This window comes from Bombus flavifrons, chromosome 8, assembly GCF_040668555.2.
Source record: "Bombus flavifrons isolate JBK064 chromosome 8, iyBomFlav1_principal, whole genome shotgun sequence".
Classification (NCBI taxonomy): Eukaryota; Metazoa; Arthropoda; class Insecta; order Hymenoptera; family Apidae; genus Bombus; species Bombus flavifrons.
The window spans coordinates 10,574,083-10,600,176 of record NC_138449.1 but is presented as its reverse complement, the minus strand read 5'-3'; the positions used below and the strand labels follow the sequence as shown (position 1 = coordinate 10,600,176).

Below are 26,094 nucleotides of genomic sequence, written 5' to 3'. Positions count from 1 at the left end.
CTCTACCGGTCGTATATAATTCGCGTATATCGTATTACGTTTTCATATCGACGACTAACCGCGTAAAACTCTTCATTCTCGGATTTCTAGCGTATTAGAAATCCTTAGAATTTCATCGTATCGACGTTTGTGGAACCTTCGGTATCACTGTATTACTTTTTCTTCTTCTTTTTTCCTTTTTTTTTTTTTTTTTAGTACTGAAGTTACTATTTATAACTTATAACTCGGCCGAGAGACAATTGATAGCGTCACACTGACCTTCGACGCGTGTTCAAACGAATAATTAATAAATTAGTCAGACAGTAAAGTTTAGAACGGCTAAAACATACCTCGATAGGTACACTTCTTTTCTATTTTTAGCGCCGGTTGTTTTCAACGTTGGCATTGCGGTGCACCAACGAATGAATGTCGGGTATTGACGATGATTAATAGTAATTAAACGATCGTTCGAGTTCTACAAAGAAGCTAATGAAACGTTTCGCAGGACGAGCCAGATGGTGACTCGTGCAAGCGTAAAATAAAAGAAGGGTAAAGTTAGTTAAGGGTGAACGAAGCGATAAAGTGAATGCAAGACGCGCGTACAACGAGCAGTTATTGCTTCGTGCAGTAAAGTCGGAGTTGCGGCTTGAACGTTGGCCCAATGGCCTCTTAACTGGTTATATCATACCGTTTCGGGTTGTTTCTCTTCCCGCTCCAGCCTCTGTCAACATTTACATGCACAGGGCGCGCGCGTTTCAAACGATAAGTCACAGCACCGTGCGATAATTCGTCGGAACAAAAGGAAGTCCCTGGATAGGAGCCAACAACGCGGTTCCGTACGATTTCGTCTCTTTATGAATGAAAAAAAAAGAAGAGTCATTCACCGGATAACGCGAACATCTATGAGTTAACGCGTTAACGTTACAATTAATGCGTTGTACGGGAATAAGAACAGATCTGAAAAATTTTGTAGTTATGTACAGAACTTGACTCGACTTTTCTTTCGTCGCGCATGAAAAACGTTCTTTCCAACTATTTCTATACCGTGCCTGGCGATCGCTACACCAGCGAACCAGTGAAACCCGAAGAAAAACTGACTGGTTGTGACTCCCATTAACCTCATTAAGAGAGACTTACGATCGTCAACTAGCAAAGTCGGCTAGTTATTATCATTTTCAGTGACTGACTACGCTAAAAGCGTTCTCGCGCACTCCATCGTGTCGATATATCGATACATTCGACTGAAGGACAATTAATCAACGGCCAAACGCGTACCTATTACTCATTCAGGTATTGCATGCACGATATTTTCGTAGAGCCATTTTAATCATCGGTTAATTACGCTCGTGGTTGTCATCGAAACGTCCGGAAGAATCGTGCGACATCGGCAGAAAGAGAGAAAGGAAAGGACTGACTATCAGACGAACTGAGAAAAAAAGAGGTGGAAGCGCGTCTCACGTATCTACGAAGAAGAAATGGGTCCCATGTTCCACGGTTATTTTTCTTCTCCTCTCTTCTCCTTTTGTCCTTCTTCCTTTTTGGCGAAGCACGACCCTGCTCAACGCTTCGTCGAATTATACGCCGTGACCTATAATTTGGACACTATTTCACATGCCGTAAGCATGCAATCACGAAAAGGTGTTCCCTTTTGTAAGTGGTTCCACCTAGATGAAGAATTTATCGGCTAACAGCCCTTCCACGAGATTATAATACACGGTACACGTATGATCTGATCGGATCTGCGTGTAGTCGACGATCTTACGGGGCGTCATAATGCACCGAACCAACTTTCTTCCTTCACCCATCCCTCCTTTGCCCTGTCCGCGTCCCCGTCTACCACTGCCGTCACTTTTATTTTCTCCCTGCGTTGACCTCTCCCCGGTGTAAAATTTCCATGATTTCACGTAACGCCGACGAGCAAACACTTTGTTATTCAAATATCGTGTCGAACACCTCCTGTCGAATTTAATCTGCCCCTTCGAGAGCTTTCTTGTACACGATGATCATTCTGGGAGGCATAGCCGTCAATAAAAGGGATAACGTTACATCCCCCCATTCGGAGACAAATAGGGACGCTAATTGCGTCCGTTCGATGCACGTTTCCAACGAATGTATCCTTTTTCGTCCATGCGTTCTTCCGCGATTTTTCGTATCTATAAATTCGATAAGTGCTATTACATCGAAAAGGAGAAAGCTCGATGAAACGTTGGCATCGACGTGTGAGGTCTGTCCCGGCTAGTCTCTTTGTTACGGATAAGATCGAACGAACTACGTTTCCGAGAGCAAATCCGAGTAGTTGTTGTTCAAAAAATTCGCAACCAATCAAACTGTAACCAACTGCAACAATATAAAAATAAAAGGGAGTCGTGGAATGGCGGTCTTTCAATACGTTCCTCCGACAAACGCTGAACCTTCGATATCGAGCGTAATAAAGTATGTATCGCGTTCTCTCGCTTCTCAATATTTCATCGACTTAAACAGCCGAACATTTGTTTCTCGGATACACGCGATATTCGATATTCGCATTCTCTCGAGAACATCGAGTCTCGCTTGCGTTATTAACGTGCCTTTCCTCCATATATTCGTTCGAAGAAAGAAACCGCGACACGTTGACGAAATTCAGAAGTTACCACACCATTCTAAAGAATCGTAAAAGAAGGTAACTCAGAAGGATATTTCAAGCATCGTCGAAAAACGTCGGACAAACGAAACTGCGTTCGTGCGAATGCTCGAATTGACAATCCGCAGATGAACAAAATATCCCAGTCGCGATCGAACCGGTCGTTTACATAAAACAGACACGCTCGAAAAATCTTTCTCATTTAAGGTTCGAACTACGGCTCGCTAATCTTGACGTTCGACGTTGCGCTCGGCATAATCGTCTTTGCGTCATCGTCGCTGAATTCGCCCGGGTACAGCGTGTCGCAAGTTCGAAATACGTTCGATCTCCTCCCACGTTCGCGATCCACCAAGTCGCCTTCCTTTCACACAGTTTCGCTGGAATTGGTTTTTGTCGAGGCGACGACGACAAGTTTGCTTTCTTGTCGCGGCACGACGAAGCGAATAACGCGGTCGCGTTGAAAGACGCGAACAAACAAATCGCTGGATCGATCGATTGCTTACCGTATCGGTTCGAATATCGCGGTGGGAATCGATCGATCGAGTCCCGGCTAATTTTCGCGTAATTTTGCGACGAGCTGTACGTAGCCATGGTAGCACAGTTCCTAACACGAGAAGAGTGCAACGCTTCGGCACAAGGTCTGAGCCGGGCCGATTGCACGCAACAAGTACTCATCTCAATTGGCGATTATGGCCTCGTAAATTCATTTTCAGACTAAGTTGAACGAACACCGGCAACATCGTTTGCCTTTGCCCAGTCCCTCGCCCTTACGTTGCGTTATGCCTTAATTTGCGGCTACGGAAAGCCAACCTCCTTCCACTGCAACTGTGTTTCATGACTACGTCCGAAACGACAATTAATGTATCAGTTTCCGATGACCATTTTGCTACACGCCGGTAATAAGCGGCACTAGCGTACGTAATTGCGAGCTATCTCGACGAAACGGTCTATACTCGAGCGCCTTTTTTACTTTTAATCATCTTTTCTCAATTTTTTTTGGCAGTCTTTACTTGTCAGCTTTTTGGAAGCGAAGATTCTAAGTTGCGAGAGAATTTTTCTTCTTTTTTTTTTTTCTTTTCTTCTATATGGCGTAGTAAAGCGATCCTTCGCGATCCGCCGCGATAAACTCGTACGACGAACCACACGGTGACCATTCTCCCGAAGGCCACTTAATAATAGCCTGTTATCGGTGTGCTGAAAACTGATTAAAGTGCGTGTCAGCCAGGATGTCCCATTAACGAATTAGCAGGGCACGCTATTTAGATAGTGCGGCTGTTACAACTGTGTTATCTTCGTTCCCCAAAAACCATGACCGATATGACCATCGATGATGGCTTTCATAAAAATTCACCAGCAATTTATGCTTCTGTTCTTTTTACTTGAAAACCTCGTATCGTAGCATACTCGCGCTAGTAAATTTCTCATTGCACAGTATCGCAATATTAATCGCGTAATGGTCGGTAGCCATTGATCCGATCGATCGCAAGAAAAGCAATCGCCGCCAATGGTTCTTCGGTTACCCATGATTTCCATCGTCGAGTTAAAAAGCGACAGACGGCTGATGTTTACGCACGTGACTCGCATTTATCGTGGCAAGTTGTACTCGTTAGGAAAAGTCCGCTTCGGCAAATGCTTCTCGCCATTATCCTCTCGAAGCGCGTTGAACGTCGTGCCAGGCCCGGCATCCGGGCAAATCAATATACCCTGCTCGGCTGGCTACCGGCTGCATCCGCTGCGAATGCAACCAAGATTCCGCTACGTAACCAGATATCGAAACCATCCGGGCAACCGCAATAGTACGTTATGGTCGATACGAGCCCTTCGAAAGAGACACTTATTCAAGAAAACGGTATGGATTACCGAGAGGCTTACATAGGCACGAAACTGAAACTTCTTCGACGATTCCGCGAGCTTAACTCCGCGTCTCTAAGCTTCAGAGTTGTACTGGCGATTCGACGCCATCGTAGCGAGTTTCGATTCGTCTCGTATAATACGCGTCAACTGTTCGAACGACATAGGGAAACTTGGAATCGAGGCCGTGGAAGTTGAGTTAACGAGTTCCGTCGAAGTTAATCGACGGTTCCTGAAAAATGACGTACCAATCGTCTATTCTGGAACTAAAACAGTGAAATTTCGTGAAAATGGAATTCATCGGTTTACTTGGCAAATTTAAATTTTAATGAAATTTAAATTTAATGAAATTTAATGAAATTGGAGTTTAATGAAATTCGTCGAGAAAGACGTTTCTCGAAAGTCGTTACAACTTCTTTCGTTCCTCTTCAAATGAAATCCTCTTTCGACGTCTTTCGAAATCTTCCGTCGCTTCGACCGCTTATTTCAACGATCGAAACGCGTTTGATCGCCTCGCCAGATCGTAACTACGGGAAGGCAAATAGTAGGAGGTAGCGTGGAAAAATGGAAGCAATTTCGCGATGGAGATTTCTTGCTGGTCGCGTTTAAATCGTCGGAATCATCGGACGCGTAATCGCGACTTCGTAACCCGATGCAAAAGAAGGCTTCGTCCACTCTTGGGCCTGTTTATGGACACACCGGAAATCGGTACGCTCGATTTTCCAATAAATCTCAATTTAAGAAGATCGTTCGTACTCGCGCATAACCGCGCATTTCATTTGCCAAAGCAATTTCGTAATGACGCTGGAGAACGATGATTGCCCGGGGACGCGGTCCGCGTTGCTTTTGCCCGGGTAATACGTATAAGTAGGGCGGCTTTAAGCCAGAGCATTACCGTTCACGATGAAATAACAGTGATTACGGTGCCTGCGGTATATACTCGCGACGCCTACCACGATCCAATAGCGAGAACTTAAAAGACACTGTTCGGATTGCCACTTCCTCGTTGATTCTTCTCTTCCTCTGTCTTTCACCAGATTTCCTTACCTCGTCGTTTTCTATTCTTCCTCCGTTCGAGATACGAGAATTGAAGAGAAAATTGAATTTGGTTTCGCGCCTATGTAAGTGTAAAATGGTAATTTTGATAATTAATCAATTTAATAGAATCGTTAATTATTAATATGTTTGAAGAACGTTATTATACTCATATTTTCTCTTGCAGATGCTACTCGATTAATACTCGATCTCTTAAAGGAAGAAATAACTTGCTGTAAATCAGGTATGTTCGATGTTAAGAGAACGTGTAATAAAAATATCGGAACCTCATTGTTCTCGACTGTCACGAATGATCAGAATAATCGCGCGATCTTTTTACACGAGTTTAAGATTACAGAACTTACCAGTGAAGTTGCTGGAAACTTTCTTCTATTCCATCCGAATCACTTTTTTTTTAGCGGAAAAACGTTACTCTTATCAAGCTAATAAATCTGAATTTCATAGTTAACAAAAGTCTTCTAAAAAGAAGTGCTTGACAAATGAAGTCGATTGTCTTATCATCGATTATCTCGCTAGATAACGATAAGATCGTTGGTAAATCTTGGAAGTTTTGTTTTCGACCTTCTCGAAACCTCCTACCGAATCAACTATCGTTCAAACTCAATTACGAAACGTTCTGTTTCATCATTCCTTTCATGAATCATGCTTCGCACCACTTTCCAATGTTTGACTCGCGACACAGACGTTTCCGTGTTACGGTCGAACCGTGAAAAACGCTACGATCCATCCGAGCAAGTTGATAGGATGGATCGATCCGTGACGACGAAGAATTCCGTGAGCCGGGACCCGACGCGAATGCAATTCTCCGGCGAGGTTGCTGACTCGCGATCGATCAAGCCAGTCCGGGTACCTTCAATTAGTCAGCGAGGCTAATTAATTTACGACTCGATCGCGATTTACATAATTAGACGCGGCAACTGGGTACTATCGCGAATGCTCTTTTTGAGGGCTTCGTAATTATTCGCATCAATTGAATCGCTTAAATGCGAACCCGGGATTCTCTTCCTTCGCCGACGAAGCACAATTCCTGCAATCGTGAAGATGACTCTTATCGCGGTTACCTCTCCGAAACAACGAGAACAAGACGAGATTATTCGCAAAGTTGCCTCTCGAAAATATTCACGGTCCTGTTTTCGTTCCTCGTGGGTGCAGGAGGTTGGAACTAACCGTGAAAGTGGTGCCGATGAGTCGACAGCGAGGTCCGCGGTAAAAAGCAGGAGCCTTCGAACGTAGAAAAACCACGGGCATAGGAGGATTCTGGCAACCGCAAAAACGCAGTCCACCCACCGAGACAATTTCTCTGTAACGTGATTTTACAGACGGGGCTCGGATTTCTCTCCCCCGACCCCTGCTCATGCGATTCCTAGGTTTTTAGCTGCACCAATAAATCCCTGCTGGTGACAAAGAATCGTTTCCTGAAGGTTTAAACCTTTCAACGATGCAGGTAACCGAGAGAAATCCGAGGAAATCGAAGAGGTGGAACACGACGAGTCGATGCACGTGTATGGACATAAAGGACGAGTCTGCTGACAATGCAACTCTCTGGCTCACCCTTACAATCGAAGCACGGTGCACAGTGCGTGAAAACGAACACGTGTATTAAAAAGCTTTGCGACTCGGAGTTTGCTACAAATATCGTCGATGAATCCAGCTGAATGGCACTCGTCGACGTATACCCGGGAACCAGGAATTCACAAAATATTTGCGCTCTCTCGACAATGTATTGAACGCAACGCAGGAGCCATTCCTTTTTTCTTCGTTCGCACGAGAGAAAAAAGAATCGATACAGCAGACTGCACAAAGGGCGGAATTTTCGTATAGAAAAATCGTATATAGACTCAACGACGATTACAATGAAGACGATACACGATGTGACTGAAACACGAACGGGCCGGATGTTGCGTCACGTAAATGGGGACATTAGGAATTTTTTTTCTGTGAGCTGGGCGCGTCGTTCCCGGTGAAATCGAAGGTACGTTCCTTCGATGGATCCGCATGCTATCTCGACGTGTAAATGGACCAAGTAAGTCGTCCCCTACCGTGGAAGAAAGATGTAAGCGACGTTGTGAATAATTGCAACGATTAAGTAGTCCCACGGACAAAGAAAGAAATTGCATTGTGAGTCGATCTCTCGTTTGCATCACCGATTCAATCGTTTACCGCGTATATGCCATCATGCGGAAAGCGTGGAATTCGTCGATTTCCCATAGCGTAACGCACAGATTCATATCGATATTATCAATTTCCTATCATTCCTATTTTCCCTATTCATTCAACACGAAATCGAATTACCGGCCAAATGATTCGTCGTAAATCGCGTTTTGGTAACGTTGCGTCAATCGATGCGAAGCGGACGCGAGCTGAACGGCGAAAGAGTCGTAATCTCGAGGCCCGCAGCGTCCAGAAGAATTATTTGACGGGCAAATCGATGGGAGAAGACGGAACCGGCGCCTCTATCATTTTTCGAGCAAAACGTCGCGCGGAAAGATACGCGGCGAGGGTCAATCGATAAGTATAGCTGACGATACGGTCACGTTCGATCGATGGACGATTGAACGTAATTCTATGGGATGGGAGTGGCCAGCGAAACTCTTTCCGAACGGAAAAGGCGCATCCTGTGCCCTGTCAACCAACAGTTGACAATGTACCACGAGGACGATCACCCGCACCCACGCATTTTTTGGCCATCACGAGATCGCTTGCGAGATCTCCAAACATAGACGGCTGCCTCGAGGAGCACGATGTATTTAACGACCTACTGGTTGATTAGAACATCACGGATCACAGACGATGATCTACATAGTTGGTTAGATTTTTATACTAAGAATGATACTTTGTAAGCGTCGGAATCTTGACAGAGTTTTTATTCGTCCTTTGTCAATATACGCATGGAACGTATCTAGAGATAACAGTTCGTTCGATGCTGCGTATCCATGTTCCACATGATGTGAGAACGAGGTCATCGGCTCAATTAGAAACAAAGTACAGAACCATCTACCTATAAAGCGAATCTAGCTTCGATGTAAACGTTCAAAAACAGCTGCGAATTGTTTCTTATTCACGACTCATCCACGGATCGTTTTTCTCGACTATATCTCCCGTATTAGCGTTTTATTTACGATCCAGCGATATCTATCATATAGATTTCTCGTATGCGTAACACCGTGACGAGATTTCGTGCATCTGATTACGAATACTATGGATATTGACCCATACGCGAGATATGTCAGCGCCATGGGGTGCATTCGGTTAAAATGAGAGGGTGACACACGAAGGGAAGAAGGGACGGTTTTGAACTGTATGCTGGATCTTAAGAGCATAAATCAACTACGATGATCCTGTGACATGATTGAGATGAATCGTTCCTCAATAGCCACGGTATTCTTTGGCGTATCATACGTTATTAAGAAAGATTTTGTTCGCAGGCATTTCACGCTGATAATCCCATTCGGTCAGTATCGTGACTACAATACAATCATTGTCAATCAATGAAACGGTGAAGCAAAATGCTTGCCACGATTCGTCAAGTTGTTCTATCCTAGAATTATTTAGTGTCAGTTTCCGAATGTTCTCTTTCGTGGATCGCGTAAAACATCTAAACGAAATTATCAAAGTGGAAAAATCTACAATTAATCTACAACATTCTGCCATTAATTTATAACATTTAAGTTAAGAAGAGTGACGTGGGACACCGTAAGATATCGCAGGAACATCGTGAGTTTTAGTTACAATTGATCATAAGATAGATACCTATGTTAAGCCCATTGTGAGCTCATTCTATACAATAGTGCGCTTATCTGACTTGGAACTAAAAATAAAAATCTCTTCTCCTTTGCCTCTCTCGCTTATCACATGGAACAAATTATTCTCGCGGATTATTAGATCGCGATCACTCCGTTCCTTCGAACTATTGCGTGACGTACTCGCTCGCGCGTTTTCTGAATGCACGCGGATCAACGTGCACTTGATAACCCTTTATATTCGTAAGTTGCTCTAAAAACACCTATGGCCTTTGTGACTACTCGATGATCGTTCGCCAATTACGTCGAGTTGCAGGAATTGTCATCACGAAGCTTATGAAGTCCATTCGAGGATTTGCAGCATTGCTTACTTCTTACTCGATACTTCGGTACTTGAGCAAGTAGGTAATTTGATGTTCTTCGTAATCCTATTGAAACTAATTATACGAATCATTTAACTATTATTGTATTAGTAAATTAAGTAAGTTAGGTGTATAGTAATGCTTTCTGAAGTATTGCAAAAGTATAAAATTTTATACTTCGTTGCAATTATAGGATATGTTATTTCTACATTTTATTTATAATTTCATACAAGACTTTAGTTTTAATTTGAACTAGTAACTATACTGAATCGATAACGTCGTACGTGACAGAAAAATGGTAAAAGGGTCAGGTGACCTCCAAAATGTGGGACGCGAAAAAACATTGCATATTGCATGTCATTATTGACTACGAATAAGATATGTATATTCGTCTGTGATGTCACGTTTATTTTATACCTATTTCGTCTATGATTCCGACATTTTATAGTTACTGAGGCAAACTTTACCTATAATTGATAACTTATTGCGATTGTATGTATGTAATTCCCTACCTCATCGTTCGAAATCGTAGATAGCATAACAGTATCTTTATCTGTAATCGCTTTTACCGATCGTAATGATCGGTAATTCAGAATATTGAATTTCATAAAATGACAAATCTACTCTTTATCTTGTCTATGGTTACAATAATGAGACAAAAAAGTGTATCGAACATCAGATCTACATGATACAGCATTTGTGTTATTAATTACAAATTACAATTTCATATATTATACTATTTTGTATGTACAATAATAATACTAGAGAGGAAATTTCCTTTCTGATAATACATACCAATTTATTTATTTAAAATACTTTCGAGACTTTAATTACAAAACAGCTTGCATTGTACATAAAATATACAAATTTACTACAAACAAGAAGTTTCCTAAGTTTCAAATTTGATACAATTACAAATATCCGTTTATTAAAACCCAAAATCATAAATTAAATAGACATACATATGTATAGAGCAGTCATCTATTTACTATATCAGTTTCGCTTCTATAATGGAGCAAGTATGTGGTTTTAAAATTCAAATGCTCTAACACAGCCGTTAATAACAAGATTTTCCTTCATCGTGTATTATGTCATAAAGTGATCTAAATATTTACCGATTGAATTATGTTCTTTATAATTCTGTCATTATAATTGATATTACCTAATTATCTAATTCTGTACGAAGTTATCAATTTTATATCGATGTAATGGCCGTAAGTGCATCTTTCCATCGAAATGTACTTTTACTATCTCAAGTAATTCAACCTAGTGATGAGTTCAGGAAATATTTTCGCGAGGTATATTTTTTTATTAGAAAATAAATACATTTATTAGAAAATATTTTTTAATATATTATCTTTTTCTATACTTCCGTTATTTTAATTTATTATAATGTTTCAATTTATAGGGAATGTTTGACAAACCCAACACAGTAGGCTTCTTACATATTTCATATTACTTATTAACAATATATGATTCAGAACGTTTTAAAAAGCTAATTGAATGGCCTGTAATTTGCAAAAAGACTGAAGCAAAGTATCGTAACAGTGTCAAAGACTACTTAGTAATTATATCTGCAGAAAATCCTGACATTGGTTTTCCAAGTATACTTATATCTCACTTAATTCATGCAGGTGGAAGTAAATTTACAATCATTATGTGGAAATTATCCCAAGTAGTTGTAAGAAGATATATTATGCGAGAAAGTAAGATATTTTTTCTATAGAAAATACTTTTTAACGCATCTTTTTCATCCATTATTATAAAATATATTGAAATTCCATTATATTACTGGTTCTTACTTTTTTAGCTATCTATGATGTTGCGTTTGCACCACAAGTAGGAAATAAAGGAAATCTAGCAAAACAATTTTTACAAGAAATTAATGCAAGAATTGATTCTAATATTTTGAATCAACATAAAAATTTATCCAGAATGAAGGATATAGTTGAATCTGTTTTAAAGTAATATTTTTACTTTTGTTTTTATTGATACATTTGTTGTCTAATTTTCCTTATTTAATTTAAATCTCATTTTTCAGGAACGAGAAGGAAACATTAGATAATATTATAGCAGATATTTTTGAAAAAGAACTATTAATTGCAAGTCTCTCAGAAACAGCACCTGTACATGTTTCAATTAAGAAATATTTAAGGGACATAAATAATGATAAAATAATAAAAAGTTGATACATTTAATCCATGTTTTTAAATTTATGTATATACTTATGTTTTAGCTTTCTCAAAATATTAATTATTTATTAATTCTAGCATGGAAAATGAATATAAGTAAAAGCTTGAACAAAATACAAACACAAAATAAAGCTTTAAGAGATGTAGAGCAGGTCATCTGTAAAGTGAATAATATAATCACAAATAATAGTAGTGATATTAAAATATTAAATGCAAAACCATTACAAAAAATAAATTATTTGGAAATTTCAGAATTATTTTCTCCAGATATGCAAGTAAGTACTTGTTTACCATTTACTAATAAATATTAATAAACTGAAAAGTAACACATTAAACATATTTCACATTTCAGTATCTTCTATTTCAATTATATAAGGATGATAAATTAATGCTAAATAATTTTATTCTATTATTTAATTTTCTCCTGACTCAATTGCAAAACCAATTGAAATTAAATATATTGGAGGACTTTTCGGAATGTTTATTGCAAATAGAAGCTAGTTATACAGATCTAAAAGCAGCGCTCGATATAATTCAAACATATCTGACAGATATCACTAAAATAATATCTGAGACACAAGATATTTTATGTCAGAAAAATGTAATACAAATCCATGATGATGATGTTATATTACCTATGATGAATGTGGTCATGTCATCACCTCTCATTAAAATTGATACTGATTATAGTGATGAAGGAAGTAATCTTCAGAAACGACTGCAATTAACTCCAGTAGAAGGTAAGACTAAAGCTATTTATAAAATTATTGAATAATATATTTATGCGAAAATTTTTTGCAGCTCCACATAAATCACTATTTTCGAGGTATGAACGCCTAAAACAAAATCGTGCATCACATGGTCCAAAATTAAGAGAAAATTTATTAGTATCACGAATCAATTTTAAAGACACAATTACAAGTGTAAATAGTGAACAGTCGTCTTTAGATACGCATATGGTCTTATCTAAAAAAAATGTATTGTCTTCCAAACATGCAGAAAAATATTCACGATTATTTTCGACTCGTATAAAAAGAAATAATATAACAGGTACGTAACCAACATTAAATCTTTTAAAAATTTTAAAACTTTTCTCTTTTTTGTGCAGCAACAGCAGCAGCAAATTCAAGCATAATATCTATACCTTGTTCTTCAAATGCGAATTCTACAGCGATTACAAATTGCATAATTGAAGAAATGCATGATATATCAGAGCTTAGTCTAAACATTTCAACAAAAAGTCTTTGCAACATAAATGTAGAATTTGCCACACCAAAAAAATTGGTCGCCGAACAAGATAAAACTGAAAACATGTTGGAAATGGAAGATGTAGTAAATGATCTCCCAAATAAAGCTAATGTGATTGATATATGTGACACAATAGATGTAGCGATTAAAAATAATGACGATGATGCTATCAGTAAAACCGAACAAAGTAAACATCGCAGACGTTCAATCGGTGATTTAGTTGAACGTTATAAAAAGTTACTTGAAGTAAGCAATCGGACATCAAATCAAAAATTAGTTACATAAAATAAATAGTTGTAAGAATTTACAAACATGTATACAATGAAATACATTTTTATATATTTTTTTAAAATGAAGTTTTATCATTTTCTTGGCTTTTTATTGAATTCCCGTAAAATAAGATGCATTTAGTTTATCGTTAAGAAATTAATTTTGAAAGTACATATGTATATATATGTATATATCTTCATTTCGGTGTGTTGCTAATGGGTTCAGTTTTGCAAAAATTTTTAAGGTAATTATGGTATACATTGTAAATAGTATATCCCACAATTATAAACACATCTTAGTTTTATTTTTACGAAAAGTATACAAAATAATTCAAGAGGATAAAAATAAAAATAAATCCAAAATATAGAATAAAAATCGATCATCTGAGATTTAGATATTTGGAAAATTGATTTTAAAATACGTATATTTTGTAGATAGCATACAATCTTTTGAGTAATCTATATAATATTCACCATGCTTATGCTGGTAGTCCTGTTGTAAGACAGTATATTGCATACAAGTAAACATGTATGTAAACAACTATGTATTACGATAGTACACCTTTCATGTTTTCATAGAAATTCACCAAAATGTATTGCCGGTAGTAAAATGTGTTTGGATTCTAATTTAAGGTTATACTACATAATAAAGAGTTATATTTTAGAAAATGGAGATTCTAATTAAATGTTACAGTGCTTAAAATCAATTATGGACAATAATCATTGAATCGACAAAGTTTTAATAGATACAAAAACATGAAACTAGTAAAACCTAATTGGGTTACGCACGATGGTTTGTACAAAATGTTTTACTTGGATTTATTTTCTGCGATGTTTACAATTGAAATGTAACATAAAACGTTTATTTTTCAGGATATCCAATTTTTTCCGTGGATATACACCCAGATGGAAAAAGGCTTGCTACTGGTGGGCAAGGTATAATATTAATATTTTCAATTTATACCTAATATTGTTTTGTGGAAATAGTTGAATTTGTTAGTGTTTCCTTTATACTTACAGTATATTTAATTAAATTATAATTTTATGGTATATTTGTTATATTATTCTTAAAATTAATTATAGGTGGAGATTCTGGGAGGGTTGTTATATGGAATATGGAGCCAGTAATTAGTGAAATTGCTGAATTAGATGAAAATATACCAAAAATGTTGTGTCAATTAGATAATCACCTTGGTATGAAAACAAATTAAAATTTAATTTATCCTTTTCATATGTTATTACATGTATATAAATATGTATATCATATTAATAAATATATATAAAACTTTTATAGCTTGTGTCAATTGTGTAAGATGGAGTAACAATGGTTTGCTAGCATCCGGTGGTGTAGATAAACTGATCATGATTTGGAGATTGTCAGGTGGATCAGGTGGAAGTTCAATATTTGGTGGAAAATCCAGTATTGAAACATGGCGTTGTATAGCTACATTACGTTCTCATGAAGCTGATGTACTTGATCTTGCATGGGCACCACATAGTCCATGGTTAGCTTCTGCATCAGTAGACAATAGCGTAATTGTTTGGGATGCATCAAAATTTCCAGCTATAGTAGCTGTATTAAAGGGCCATACAGGATTTGTAAAAGGAATTACATGGGATCCAGTAGGAAAATACTTGGCATCACAATCTGATGATAAGACATTAAGAGTATGGCGTACGACAGATTGGACAGAAGCAGCACTGATATCAGAACCATTTGATGAATGTGGTGGAACAACACATGTTCTAAGACTTTCTTGGAGTCCAGATGGACAATATTTAGTATCAGCTCATGCAATGAATGGTGGAGGTCCCACAGCCCAAATAATTGAAAGAGATGGATGGACACAAGATAAAGACTTTGTTGGTCATCGTAAAGCTGTTACTTGTGTGGTATATATTAAGCACAAGATATAAATTTCGTGATTTACATATGTCAAATTACTTATTAAGTAATTAATTTATTAACTTTCCACATGTTGCAGAGATTTAATGGTAATATTTTACAAAAAAAGCAGCCAGGTTCCTCTAAACAGTATTGCTGTGTTGCTATAGGATCACGCGATCGTTCTCTATCCGTTTGGTTGACATCCTTAAAAAGACCTTTAGTAGTAATACATGAATTATTTACACATTCGGTCTTAGATGCTAGTTGGTCACCATGTGGTCTTCGATTAGCTGCTTGTTCTTGGGATGGATCTGTTGTACTTATTGAATTCACACAGCAGGAATTAGGTCAACCATTAGATCCTGCTGAACAAGTATGCAGTCTGCATGAATTGTTTCAAATAGTAATAAACAAATAGTTATTTCTATTTCATTACAGAGTAGTCTTCATGAACGATTATATGGTAAACCGTTAGTTCAAGGAGGTTGTACTGTGATGGAAGCACCTGAGCTTCTTAATCTAAAAACATCAACACCATCGACACAACCAACTTCAGCACCTCCAAATATAAATTTAGTACATCCACCCATTACTACTACAACTACTCCTGCTAAAGGTCCAATTAATAAGCAAATTGAAACAAGAACATCAGATGGTAAAAGGCGAATAACACCAATGTTTATACCACCACCATCTGATACAATGTGAGTTAGACTGTAATTTTACGAAATTATAATTTCTATATGTTCTTTAGATTATATTAATAATTTTCACTCAGGGATTCGTCAAATAATAGACTAGGAACTCCAACATTTACAAGCCAAGTAAAAAGTTCCATTGTTATTGAGAAACGAAACGACGTCGTAACTCCTAATGTTACTTCGTCTTTAAATTCAACAAATATAAACAGTCAAGCTTCTACCCTTACCTTAAAACGTCGTGACCAGTCGACTCCAAAATCATATCATACACCATTTAACAAGAAACCAAAAATTGCATCTGAAAGAAATATAAATCAAGTTATACTTCCTCCATTAAAACCGTCCAGTTCATTGTCTCAACAAGCTGGTCACTATGCGGTAACTGTTACTAACAGCCAAGGTTTAGCTCATTTACAAGTATTTAAAGGCACAGATTCTGAACCTACTTGGGATTTGTATCTGGGATATAGCGCTGTAGCGCTTGCAGCATCACCGACAGTTATAGCACTTGGGTTAGAAGATGGCAGCCTCCATACATTTCATCCTACAAAAGGATGCCGTCCAGCACCTCCATTAGCACCGCCTGCACCACTTGCAAAAGTTCATGCAGTTGGAAATGCAGTATTAATTGCTTTTTTAATTTCCTTTTTACTTTTTTTTTAATTTAAGAATAATTATTGTTTAATACAGATAAATGTTTTTAGGTAATGGTTATTTCAAGCTGTGGTGCTGTACGTGTATGGGAAATAGGATACTCGTGTAGAATGATAGTTTCTACATCTGCTGCACATTTAGCAGTACCTGGTACCTCTTTATTGTCCTGTACTTTATATAATGGAATGCCCCATTTAGCTTTCACGAACGCTAGAGCATATATATATCATAAAGAAATGGGTATATAAATTATATTAACTAATAAGGTTATTTATTGTACATTACATACAATACATTTATAAAAAAAACTTGTTAGGTACATGGCTACTCATTGGTGACAGTCAAGATCCTATATGGCGTTGGGCTTCATTTAATGCATCAAGTGCATCTGGAAATAGAGCACCTAGAGGTCCATTATCTTCTTTGCAGGAAGGATTGTTTAGAACAGCTGGAAATACTTTACCCAATCCGAGGTTACCTCATAGTGCTCCAAGTGTAGTATCATATTTAGAACAACAGCTACTTGCTTCCAAAGCTCTTGGAAGTGCTCAAGAATACATACATTGGCTCATGGCTTTAGTGTCATTTTTATTAACTCAAGGTATATATATTAAATTATAAAAATTAAAATATAAAAAAGCATATATACAAATATATATATATATATATATATATATATATATATATATATGCCCTTTTTTATATTTTAATTATTTATCATATTTCACAAAATAATATTCTTTCAGACGGATTAGAGAGACGTCTGAGGTTAATTCTAGATGAATTTTTGGGTCCAAGTCACACAACAGCTACTAAGAGCATTTGGGATCCTTTAATTTTGGTACTATCTCAGTATATATTCTTCATTTATTTGTTTCTATTTCTTTATGTGTTATATATGCTATTATTAGTTACAAGCATAGTATCATATTTCTGTATTTTATATAGGGAATTAAAAAGCATAAACTTTTGGAAGATGTATTATCTGTTATTGGAGGACATCTTCGCTGGCAAAGATTATATCTTGAATACATGGAACAATTGACAACACTGAAAAATCAAACTAATTAAAGGTAATTTTTCAACATATAGGTATAAATTAACATATAGAATTTATATTGTGATCATTATACATTCTAAAATGGTGTCTAGAAACTTGAAAAACATAATTATTTTATTAAACATATCTATAGTAAAAATATAATAATGAACATAATTTCATAAACTTCTGATTTCTGTAACAACTGTAACATGCGAATTACTAATTTTAAACTTAAAATGATACATTTTTTCACTATATATAATCAGCATAAATATGCACTTAAATAATAATTCGATTCCATACTTCGTGAATTTTTAATGCCTCTTTTATTTTATGCAGAACGTTTTCAAATCAAAGAATGTGTGAGTTTGTGATTATTGAAACTTCATTATTTATTTTTAATTATAGGAAACGGATACAAGATTTCAAGCACCTTTTTAGAATTATTTTGCATCTCTTGTATATGTTTAAGAACAAATCTTTATGAGATAAGAAAATTGTACAGTCTTTTTATATCATACATGATATACTAATAAAAATATCTGTATAATAACAGTAATATTTTATATTAAATAAATGATGTTTTTTATTTTAACATTTAATAAATATTTGTTAAACAATTTTATCCATTCTATTAAAAAACTTCCTTTTTATGCAATATTATACAGAAGAATAAAGGGAAAATAAAACATACTAATTAATTAGAAATTTTAACAATTTTATATCATCTTCATACAGTACATTTTAAACAAATCAAGTGCCAGGCAATGTATAACACACTACATTAAACTTTAATATTAATATAAAAATTTTCCATACTTAAATTGTAATTATATGCACTTGTTAATATAAAAAATACTTACACTAATATAATATACTCACAAATATAATACAATACAAAAATTATTTGATGTATTTCATATAATTTGTTATATGATAAACATGAAATTTGTTAACCCTCTTAATAATAAAATTGTAAAATTAGTAATAATGGACAGAAATAAATTTATAATTATATATATATTCTTTATTTCCGTTTGTCTTCCGGCCCTGCAGTAACTTCCTGGTACAAAATAAGTTTATAATTACCTATACTAGAACTTTTTCTTCTCATCGTAAACTTAATAACAGTTACGTCAAATTTATGAAATACATCAAATCAAACCCTTTCATTGAAGAGTAATACTTATATGGAATCCAATCATTATTTTGATATTTTGTTTCTAACAATTTGCTAAATATATTCGGATAAAAATATATAGAGTATATCATTATTATTCCCACATAACAGATAAAAATAACAATTACCTCAATAATGAATTGCACTAATCATACATATAATTGTATTGTATACAAATAGAGGCCATTTAAAACAAGTAAAAAAATAATACATAAGAATCAATTAATAATCCACAATTGATTTATGTACTTTTATATCACCTTTGTATATATAAACTTGCACCAGGATATCGATATCAGCCAAACTACAATGAATGACGTAATATAAGAATATAGATTATTTTAAATTGAATAAAATACATATTATCTGTTCTGCTGCAATACATTTCGTACAAAGATAATAATTACTTGGTAGATTTAAAAAGTAATACAATTCTCATCTTTTTTAAATCTTCATTAACCATCTTCAAAATTCCTAAAAATAATATCACAAATATTATTCTGATATAATAACTATCTTTTGCTATGTAAATACATACAGAAATATATATGTATAATGTAAAAATTCTAATCACATAAATACATGAGTATATGTATATACAGAAATTTGAAGTTATTTGTCTTTCAATTGACACTGTAATTTAGGAAATAAAAATATTTAGTTTGACTAGAATGTACTGAATATACACAAATAAATTTTATCTTAAATTTATCAAGGCCATTATATTCTAAGGCAAGTGCAATTAGACTTGAAACATTTAAATAATTAAATGCACGAAAGATGACATATAAAATTAAATATGTAGAATCAGTTTATCTCCAAAAAATTGAAATATTCATCACATTGAAAAAATTCATAAAGAACACATTAAATACCAATGTATATTCTGATAATTTATGTAAGTATAAATATGCATGTACATATACTTTAGAAAACTAGTTATTACTATTAAATGTAGAAAATCACAAAATGTATGTGTTATTATAAGAGATAAATGTCATAATTGTATAAATGTAAATAGAACATTGTATAAATAGGATATGTTAATTGCATTAATTGAAGCAGAATATTTAATAAATATAGAAAATCTTAATTCTTTTTACAATGTGTAAAAGGTTCTAAATAGAAGAATTACACTATGATAAAAGCAAGAAAATTTATATAATTTACTGGATATATATTTACCTATTGTCTAGACAAGTTATATATAGAGATATAATATAAAAAATATGATAAGTAACATAAATTTTAACATAAATAAAACAAAATAAGTCAACAATTATATGTTACAAAGTACAAAACTAATAATTATAACTAATAATATTATGCAGTATCATTTTTAAGAAAATTAATAATTATATTGTTGTCTCTATTTTGATCACTATTTTTGTATCCAAACACTAAGATTTCTCTAATATTCCTAAAATCGCACTTGTAATATTAAGATGCTACAATCATTATCTATGTATCGAGCTATAATGCATTAATCTTAATAAATATTTAATGTAGACAATATGTAAATCTTTTGTACCTTCAATGATAATTTTTATACATATATACAAAAATTATTATATGTAATACTTAAATACTCACATAAAACAATAAAAACAGATAAACACATAAATTAAAAATTATAACCTGCATATTGTGCGTTATGTTGAATCATATGTAACAAATTATACTTTCAACAACACATATATCACCGATTCAATAAGGAACTATAACTATATAATATTTAATACAAGACAGGCCATGATGTATTCTTATTAATCATACTGTCATTCATTGCAATAGGCCACATAACTATTTGTAATACTAATATTACCAATATAATTAATGAATTGCAGTTAGATGTGTGGATGTGTATATAGATAATATATAGTTATATACACATTTACACGAATAAATTAACTTTCATCAAGCTCTGTTGATACTACAAACTTCTATAATACTGCATTTTATAATTTCAACTATTATATTATTTTCTTAATGTTAACAATGGAAACATCTACTTCATGAATAAAACTAATCACTGTCCATTGTAACTGACTCTTTTAATTCTGATTCATCAACATAATAATTTTTTGAATTTTTTTCTTCTGCAGACTTTACACACTGCAAACAATTTATAAATAAATTTATTGTATCTAAAATCATAATTACTATTTTATCATAAAACGTAATTTGCCTATAATGCTCAATGTTAGAAATTACAGAAGAAAGACTTACATCATCAATTCTTATACGTGGTGATGCAATTTGTTCAGGGAAATGCCAAGGTTTATAATTTGGGTTATTAAGTAATTTCCAATTAGGGTAAGCTACAGAAGCTTTATGTAATTTTTTAACCATCTAAAACAAGAAATTAATTTGAGAATTTAATATAAATAAAAGTTTCAATTGTAATTAACACAAAAGTTACATACTCTTGGAGCAAATATTTGCGTAACTTTATTAACCAACCATACTGGTAATTTTCCATGTGGATCAGTATGAGAGACATAGCCTAATTCAGAGCCATCACCATTTCGAGATGGTCTTACTATATATCCTTAAATAAGATAAATAAATAAGTAATAAAATACACAGAGATAAATAATAAATTTTATTTCAATATTTAAATCATACCTGTAAGATAAGATGTTGCTCGTACAAATTGTTTTCTTGGTGGATAATCTTTATGAAAAACAGAATGATTCAAAATTAATTGCTCTATACCAGTATCAAGCCATGATCTTTGTAGAACAAAATCTCTGTTTTTCAATGGAGATGGACAGGCCACTAATTGATTATATATATATACATAGATATACACATATAATATATATATACATTATTTGTATACAAACAACTATAATTTCTATATGAATACAAATAGAATTAGTCAATAATATTAAATACTTGCTTGAATAATAACCAATATCGTTATTTGGATTAAAAAAGCCTATGTCTTTTGATTCAATCATATGGGTGTCCCAAACCTTTCTATACTCAGGATCATGTAACACATCATATAATGTTTCTGGTAGAACATCGGCAAAACGTGTTCTAATCTGAAAAATATTTCCATTAGTAATATTAAATATCTATAAATATGTAAAAGAAATAGAAAACTCAATTGTAAATAACAGAAATAATACATACCTTTACCATTCTAAAACTAATTCCTGATACAGATTTTGTCCAAACTGATAAATCAGGTTTATTATAATCTAATCTCCAATCATTATTATCATCATATAAATGTTTCAACTTCTCAAAATCCTTATCTTCAGCAATTTTAACTATTCCAATATCCATTTTATAAGAATATTGTCTATGACACAATCAACATAACTAATACTTAAATGCACAATTTCTAAAAATAAAATATACAATGACACAATTTTTTAATTTTATAATTTATTAACACAACTTGATAAAAATGCAAACACAAAAATACCTGTTATTCATAGAGTTCTTAGCAATTTAATAAAAAACCAATGCATGTTCAGTTTTTGTATGTAATAAGCCTTACACTTATGCCAGAGAAGTATTTGGTCAGTCTTAATCATTGTTTTCTTTTCCAAAGATAAAAATTAAATATACTATTCTTGAATTTCATTCATACTAAAAAGAAAATAAAAATATGATAATTGATAAGTTAGTATAGTAGGTTGAAATCAGAGGTTGAAATGTAACCTCTTGTCTAGTAGCATTTTAATGTTGGTAAATTCTATCATCTCTAATCGATCTATTAAGTCAGCTAAGTAATAACAATATAAATAAATACAAAAATTTAAACAGCCCGCACAAACATTGTTACGTACATTCTCTTGAAAGTAAAAACAATTTGAATGAATTTTCTACATGTATATGTACATACCTCATGTATATTGAACTGACCACCGCTTACAGTCTAAAAATGTTTCTACAAATTAGAAACAACTTATTTTGTATACTCAACTTATGAATTAATATAAATTGTCCATTAAATATTTGAAAAATTAACATTTAACAAAAATTCGCATTGGAAGAATCAACTGATTTGTGTTACGGGTATGATATATACTGATAACAGGTTAGTCAGTATCTAACATACTATTCAGATTATCTTTACGTGAGTTCCAGTTTTTCATTATATATTTATCATTTTACTATTTATTTGAGGTACGTTTTATTTCATTCGTAAATATTTTAATTCTTAAGTAGATATCAATGAATTTATTACTGTATTATAATCTTTTTACCCTCCATGTATACATGTACATAAATATATATTAATAATATTTCAATATTAGTATGACTTTCTATATATGTTTGTAAGCTATTTATCTTTTTCTATTTTTATTTAAACCTGTTAATTACAATTATAAAAACGGCAATGCAATATTTGTTAATGATAATTACTGATTATGAACAATGATTATTACTGATCATTGATGTTCGTTTGCGATCGTTATTTCAGTTACTGTATATATTATGATACAAGCATACATTTATTTTTAAGCTATGGAAATTTACTTCTCCATCGCCTATTATTTACATTTTTAGGTACAATTAATATGGATAATATATTAAATATTTTATGCATAATTATAAATTATATTTTAGGTTATTCTGTATTGGGATATATGTATTTTTAACATGGCTGTAAAAATTTCTGTTAATACTGGAAATATTGAGTTGGATAATAAAATTAATGAATGGTTAAAATGGAACAAGGTTTCTAATTTAATGATATTTTATGTAAAATGTATTTTTTATGTTAATCTTTAAATATTTACATTGTTTTTGAAATATGTTTTAGGATGCAGTTGCTGAACATGAAATTCAAGAGCTACTCCTTAACAATAATAATAAAGTTTTGTTTAATTTATTTTTAAAAAGGCTTGAATTTGGTACAGCTGGCTTAAGAGGTTGTATGGGTCCAGGATATAGTCAAATAAATGATTTAGTTATAGTTCAAACTGGCCAAGGGTTATCAATGTATTTACTTGATAGCATTGTTGATGTAACTGAAAAAGGTGTCATAATAGGATATGATGGACGTCATTGCAGTAAAAGGTTAATCAGGATATTCAATTTATAATTATTAGTTATTATAGAATCTATTTGATTTATTATATATTACATAAATATGGATTATGTCTGTGAAATTTTATTAATGTTATGTAAGATTTACATATCATTTTAGATTTGCAGAATTGACTGCTGCAATTTTTGTGACAAGAAATATAAAAGTATATCTGTTTTCAAAAGTTGTACCAACTCCCTTTATACCTTATGGTGTATTAAAATATAAGTGTGCAGCTGGAATAATGATTACAGCATCTCACAATCCTAAGAATGATAATGGATATAAAGTTTATTGGGAAAATGGTGCACAAATAATATCACCACACGATAAAGAAATCCAAAAATATATACTCAAAAATCTTGAACCAATGGAATCTTCATGGGAAGTAACAAAAGTGTATCACAGTTCTTTATATCAAGATCCATGGGATGATGTTATGCAATCTTATTTTAATGATCTCAAAGAAACTGTTTTATATCCAGAAGTGAATAAAAATACAATATTAAAATTTACTTACACTCCTATGCATGGTGTAGGATATCAATATATGACTGCAGCTTTTAATGCTGCAAATTTTAAGGTATTGCTTTAATGGTTTTAATGTTTATTATATATCAAAGAAATTGTATACTTCTATTCTATTTCAATTAATTCATTAAAATGTTATTCTATATATTACAGCCATTTATAGTAGTTGAAGAACAAAAGTTACCTGATCCAGAATTTCCAACTGTTAAATTTCCAAATCCAGAAGAAGGAAAAAGTGCTTTAGATCTTAGCATACAAGTAGCAGATAAAAATTCTTCTTCTGTTATTCTTGCCAATGATCCTGATGCAGATAGACTAGCTTGTGCTACAAAAATGAAAAAGTATGTTATTTGTTTCTTTTGTTAACAATGTGCATACGTATCTACGATTTAATAAGTTTTTGCATTTCTGTAATAGTGATGAATGGTATATTTTCTCTGGTAATGAATTGGGAGCGCTTTTGGGATGGTGGATGATGCATAAGTATCAAGTACAACATCCTGATACAGATTTCTCAAATGTATACATGTTGGCATCAACAGTCTCAAGTAAAATTTTAGCATCAATGGCTAAACACGAAGGATTTAATTTTGAAGTGAGTATGATGAAAATAAATTTGAAGTATTTTTGTTATTTTTATTCTTATATGTTCCTTTTTGTTTCTAAAGGAAACTTTAACAGGTTTTAAGTGGATGGGTAATAGAACTGTAGAATTAGAAAAAATGGGTAAAGTAGTTTTGTTTGCATATGAAGAAGCTATAGGGTTTATGTGTGGTTCAAAAGTTCGTGATAAAGATGGCATAAGTGCTGGAATGCACATAGCAGAATTATCAGCCTATCTTGAAACTATGGGACTCACTCTTCACGACTTGTTAAACGAAATATATACTCAGTATGCTATCGCACAATTTACATTTGAAATATTTATTTAAATGAATATTCTATTTATTATTCCACACTTTACATACATGTTTATTAAAAAAATATATTTGATTTAGATATGGACACCATATTTCTAAAAATTCATATTGGATTTGTCATGAGCCAAGTGTAATCAAGAAAATATTTGAAAGATTACGAACATACTCTGGCAAACCAAATACAGTAAGGAAATACACATATGTATATGTACAGAATATCAATGCTATTACTTTAACTTTAAATATTTTTTAGTATCCAACAAATATTCTTAATGGAAAGTATATTATAATAGGTGTACGTGATCTGACAACTGGCTATGATAACACAAAACCAGAAAATACTGCTGTTTTACCTACTTCGAAATCTAGTCAAATGATAACATTTACATTTAAAAATGGCTTGGTTATAACGTTAAGAACTAGCGGTACTGAGCCCAAAATTAAATATTACAGTGAATTATGTGCTTCTCCTGATGAACAGTAAGTTATTCATATTTTTCATAGTTATAGTATAAATAATTTTAAAGTAATTTATTAATCTTGTATAACTATTTTCAGAGACATTGAAGCCTTGAAAGGCGTTCTTGATGAAATGGTATCAGCTGTTGTGATGGAGTTTCTTCAACCTGAAATAAACTGTCTTCTACCTCGTATTAGTTAAATAATATTATAAACAAAAATTATTATTTAATTCAACAAATTAATTATATTATATTTTTTTATGAAATGTTCTCGTGTTAATTATTTATATTCAACTTAATTAATTGGTTACTTTTTGTAATTGCTTGTTGTTTAGAAGAGATTT

The 26,094-nt window shown here is 33.3% G+C and overlaps 4 protein-coding genes across 12 annotated transcripts; 3 read left to right on the top strand and 1 right to left on the bottom strand.

Annotated features, from left to right (window-relative positions):
- The first annotated feature begins 10,605 nt into the window (after positions 1-10,605).
- Positions 10,606-13,400, top strand: LOC138182578 (uncharacterized). 3 transcript variants are annotated; one of them, XM_069118576.1, is made up of 8 exons: positions 10,606-10,906; positions 11,017-11,314; positions 11,419-11,572; positions 11,650-11,792; positions 11,879-12,075; positions 12,153-12,540; positions 12,602-12,850; positions 12,909-13,400. In XM_069118576.1, the coding sequence occupies exons 1-8, from the start codon at positions 10,817-10,819 to the stop codon at positions 13,331-13,333; spliced, it is 1,944 nt and encodes a 647-aa protein (XP_068974677.1). In that variant the 5' UTR covers positions 10,606-10,816; the 3' UTR covers positions 13,334-13,400. The 3 variants fall into 3 exon arrangements, with proteins under 3 accessions (XP_068974677.1, XP_068974679.1, XP_068974678.1); XM_069118578.1 differs by lacking the exon at positions 10,606-10,906 and having other exon boundaries at positions 11,017-11,144; positions 11,243-11,314; XM_069118577.1 differs by lacking the exon at positions 10,606-10,906 and having other exon boundaries at positions 11,033-11,172; positions 11,243-11,314.
- Positions 13,401-13,872: 472 nt separating this feature from the next.
- Hira (histone cell cycle regulator-like protein) lies at positions 13,873-18,121 on the top strand. Its single transcript, XM_069119224.1, has 11 exons — positions 13,873-14,110; positions 14,191-14,253; positions 14,401-14,511; positions 14,612-15,210; positions 15,303-15,578; positions 15,644-15,909; positions 15,984-16,527; positions 16,611-16,800; positions 16,877-17,161; positions 17,307-17,401; positions 17,509-18,121. The coding sequence occupies exons 1-11, from the start codon at positions 14,074-14,076 to the stop codon at positions 17,629-17,631; spliced, it is 2,589 nt and encodes an 862-aa protein (XP_068975325.1). The 5' UTR covers positions 13,873-14,073; the 3' UTR covers positions 17,632-18,121.
- A 162-nt stretch (positions 18,122-18,283) lies between these two features.
- Positions 18,284-23,368, bottom strand: LOC138182892 (START domain-containing protein 10). 6 transcript variants are annotated; one of them, XR_011173922.1, is made up of 9 exons: positions 22,648-22,780; positions 22,225-22,391; positions 21,927-22,140; positions 21,688-21,835; positions 21,411-21,563; positions 21,209-21,333; positions 21,012-21,134; positions 19,190-19,256; positions 18,287-19,086 (listed from the first exon to the last, which is right to left on the bottom strand). XR_011173922.1 is itself a non-coding variant. In XM_069119234.1 (8 exons), the coding sequence occupies exons 3-8, from the start codon at positions 22,080-22,082 to the stop codon at positions 19,248-19,250; spliced, it is 714 nt and encodes a 237-aa protein (XP_068975335.1). In that variant the 5' UTR covers positions 22,083-22,140; positions 22,225-22,391; positions 22,648-22,780; the 3' UTR covers positions 18,284-19,247. The 6 variants fall into 6 exon arrangements, 5 of the variants coding, with proteins under 5 accessions (XP_068975335.1, XP_068975333.1, XP_068975332.1 ...); XM_069119234.1 differs by having other exon boundaries at positions 18,284-19,256; XM_069119232.1 differs by lacking the exons at positions 18,287-19,086; positions 19,190-19,256; positions 22,648-22,780 and adding exons at positions 19,677-20,897; positions 23,012-23,368.
- On the top strand, positions 22,709-26,014 carry Pgm2a (phosphoglucomutase 2). Of its 2 annotated transcripts, none has more exons than XM_069119225.1 (10): positions 22,709-22,842; positions 23,376-23,486; positions 23,572-23,828; positions 23,959-24,421; positions 24,523-24,710; positions 24,787-24,964; positions 25,038-25,261; positions 25,368-25,473; positions 25,543-25,769; positions 25,848-26,014. In XM_069119225.1, the coding sequence occupies exons 2-10, from the start codon at positions 23,409-23,411 to the stop codon at positions 25,948-25,950; spliced, it is 1,824 nt and encodes a 607-aa protein (XP_068975326.1). In that variant the 5' UTR covers positions 22,709-22,842; positions 23,376-23,408; the 3' UTR covers positions 25,951-26,014. The 2 variants fall into 2 exon arrangements, with proteins under 2 accessions (XP_068975326.1, XP_068975327.1); XM_069119226.1 differs by having other exon boundaries at positions 22,814-22,931.
- The last annotated feature ends 80 nt before the right edge of the window (positions 26,015-26,094 follow it).

Coding starts and splice junctions, on each gene's coding strand:
- LOC138182578 (XM_069118576.1), top strand. CDS start 10,817: ATGGCCGTAAGTGCATCTTTCCATCGAAATGTACTTTTACTATCTCAA. Junction 11,793..11,878: donor TAATGATAAAATAATAAAAA/GTTGATACATTT, acceptor TATTAATTCTAG/CATGGAAAATGAATATAAGT. Junction 12,851..12,908: donor AAAAAGAAATAATATAACAG/GTACGTAACCAA, acceptor TTTTTTGTGCAG/CAACAGCAGCAGCAAATTCA.
- Hira (XM_069119224.1), top strand. CDS start 14,074: ATGAAACTAGTAAAACCTAATTGGGTTACGCACGATG. Junction 14,111..14,190: donor TAATTGGGTTACGCACGATG/GTTTGTACAAAA, acceptor TTTATTTTTCAG/GATATCCAATTTTTTCCGTG. Junction 15,211..15,302: donor GTAAAGCTGTTACTTGTGTG/GTATATATTAAG, acceptor CACATGTTGCAG/AGATTTAATGGTAATATTTT.
- LOC138182892 (XM_069119232.1), bottom strand. CDS start 22,082: ATGGATATTGGAATAGTTAAAATTGCTGAAGATAAGGATTTTGAGAAG. Junction 21,334..21,410: donor AGCAACATCTTATCTTACAG/GTATGATTTAAA, acceptor ATCTTATTTAAG/GATATATAGTAAGACCATCT. Junction 21,135..21,208: donor CGCAAATATTTGCTCCAAGA/GTATGTAACTTT, acceptor TTCTTGTTTTAG/ATGGTTAAAAAATTACATAA.
- Pgm2a (XM_069119225.1), top strand. CDS start 23,409: ATGGCTGTAAAAATTTCTGTTAATACTGGAAATATTGAGTTGGATAAT. Junction 24,965..25,037: donor ACGAAGGATTTAATTTTGAA/GTGAGTATGATG, acceptor TTGTTTCTAAAG/GAAACTTTAACAGGTTTTAA. Junction 25,474..25,542: donor ACTCTGGCAAACCAAATACA/GTAAGGAAATAC, acceptor AATATTTTTTAG/TATCCAACAAATATTCTTAA.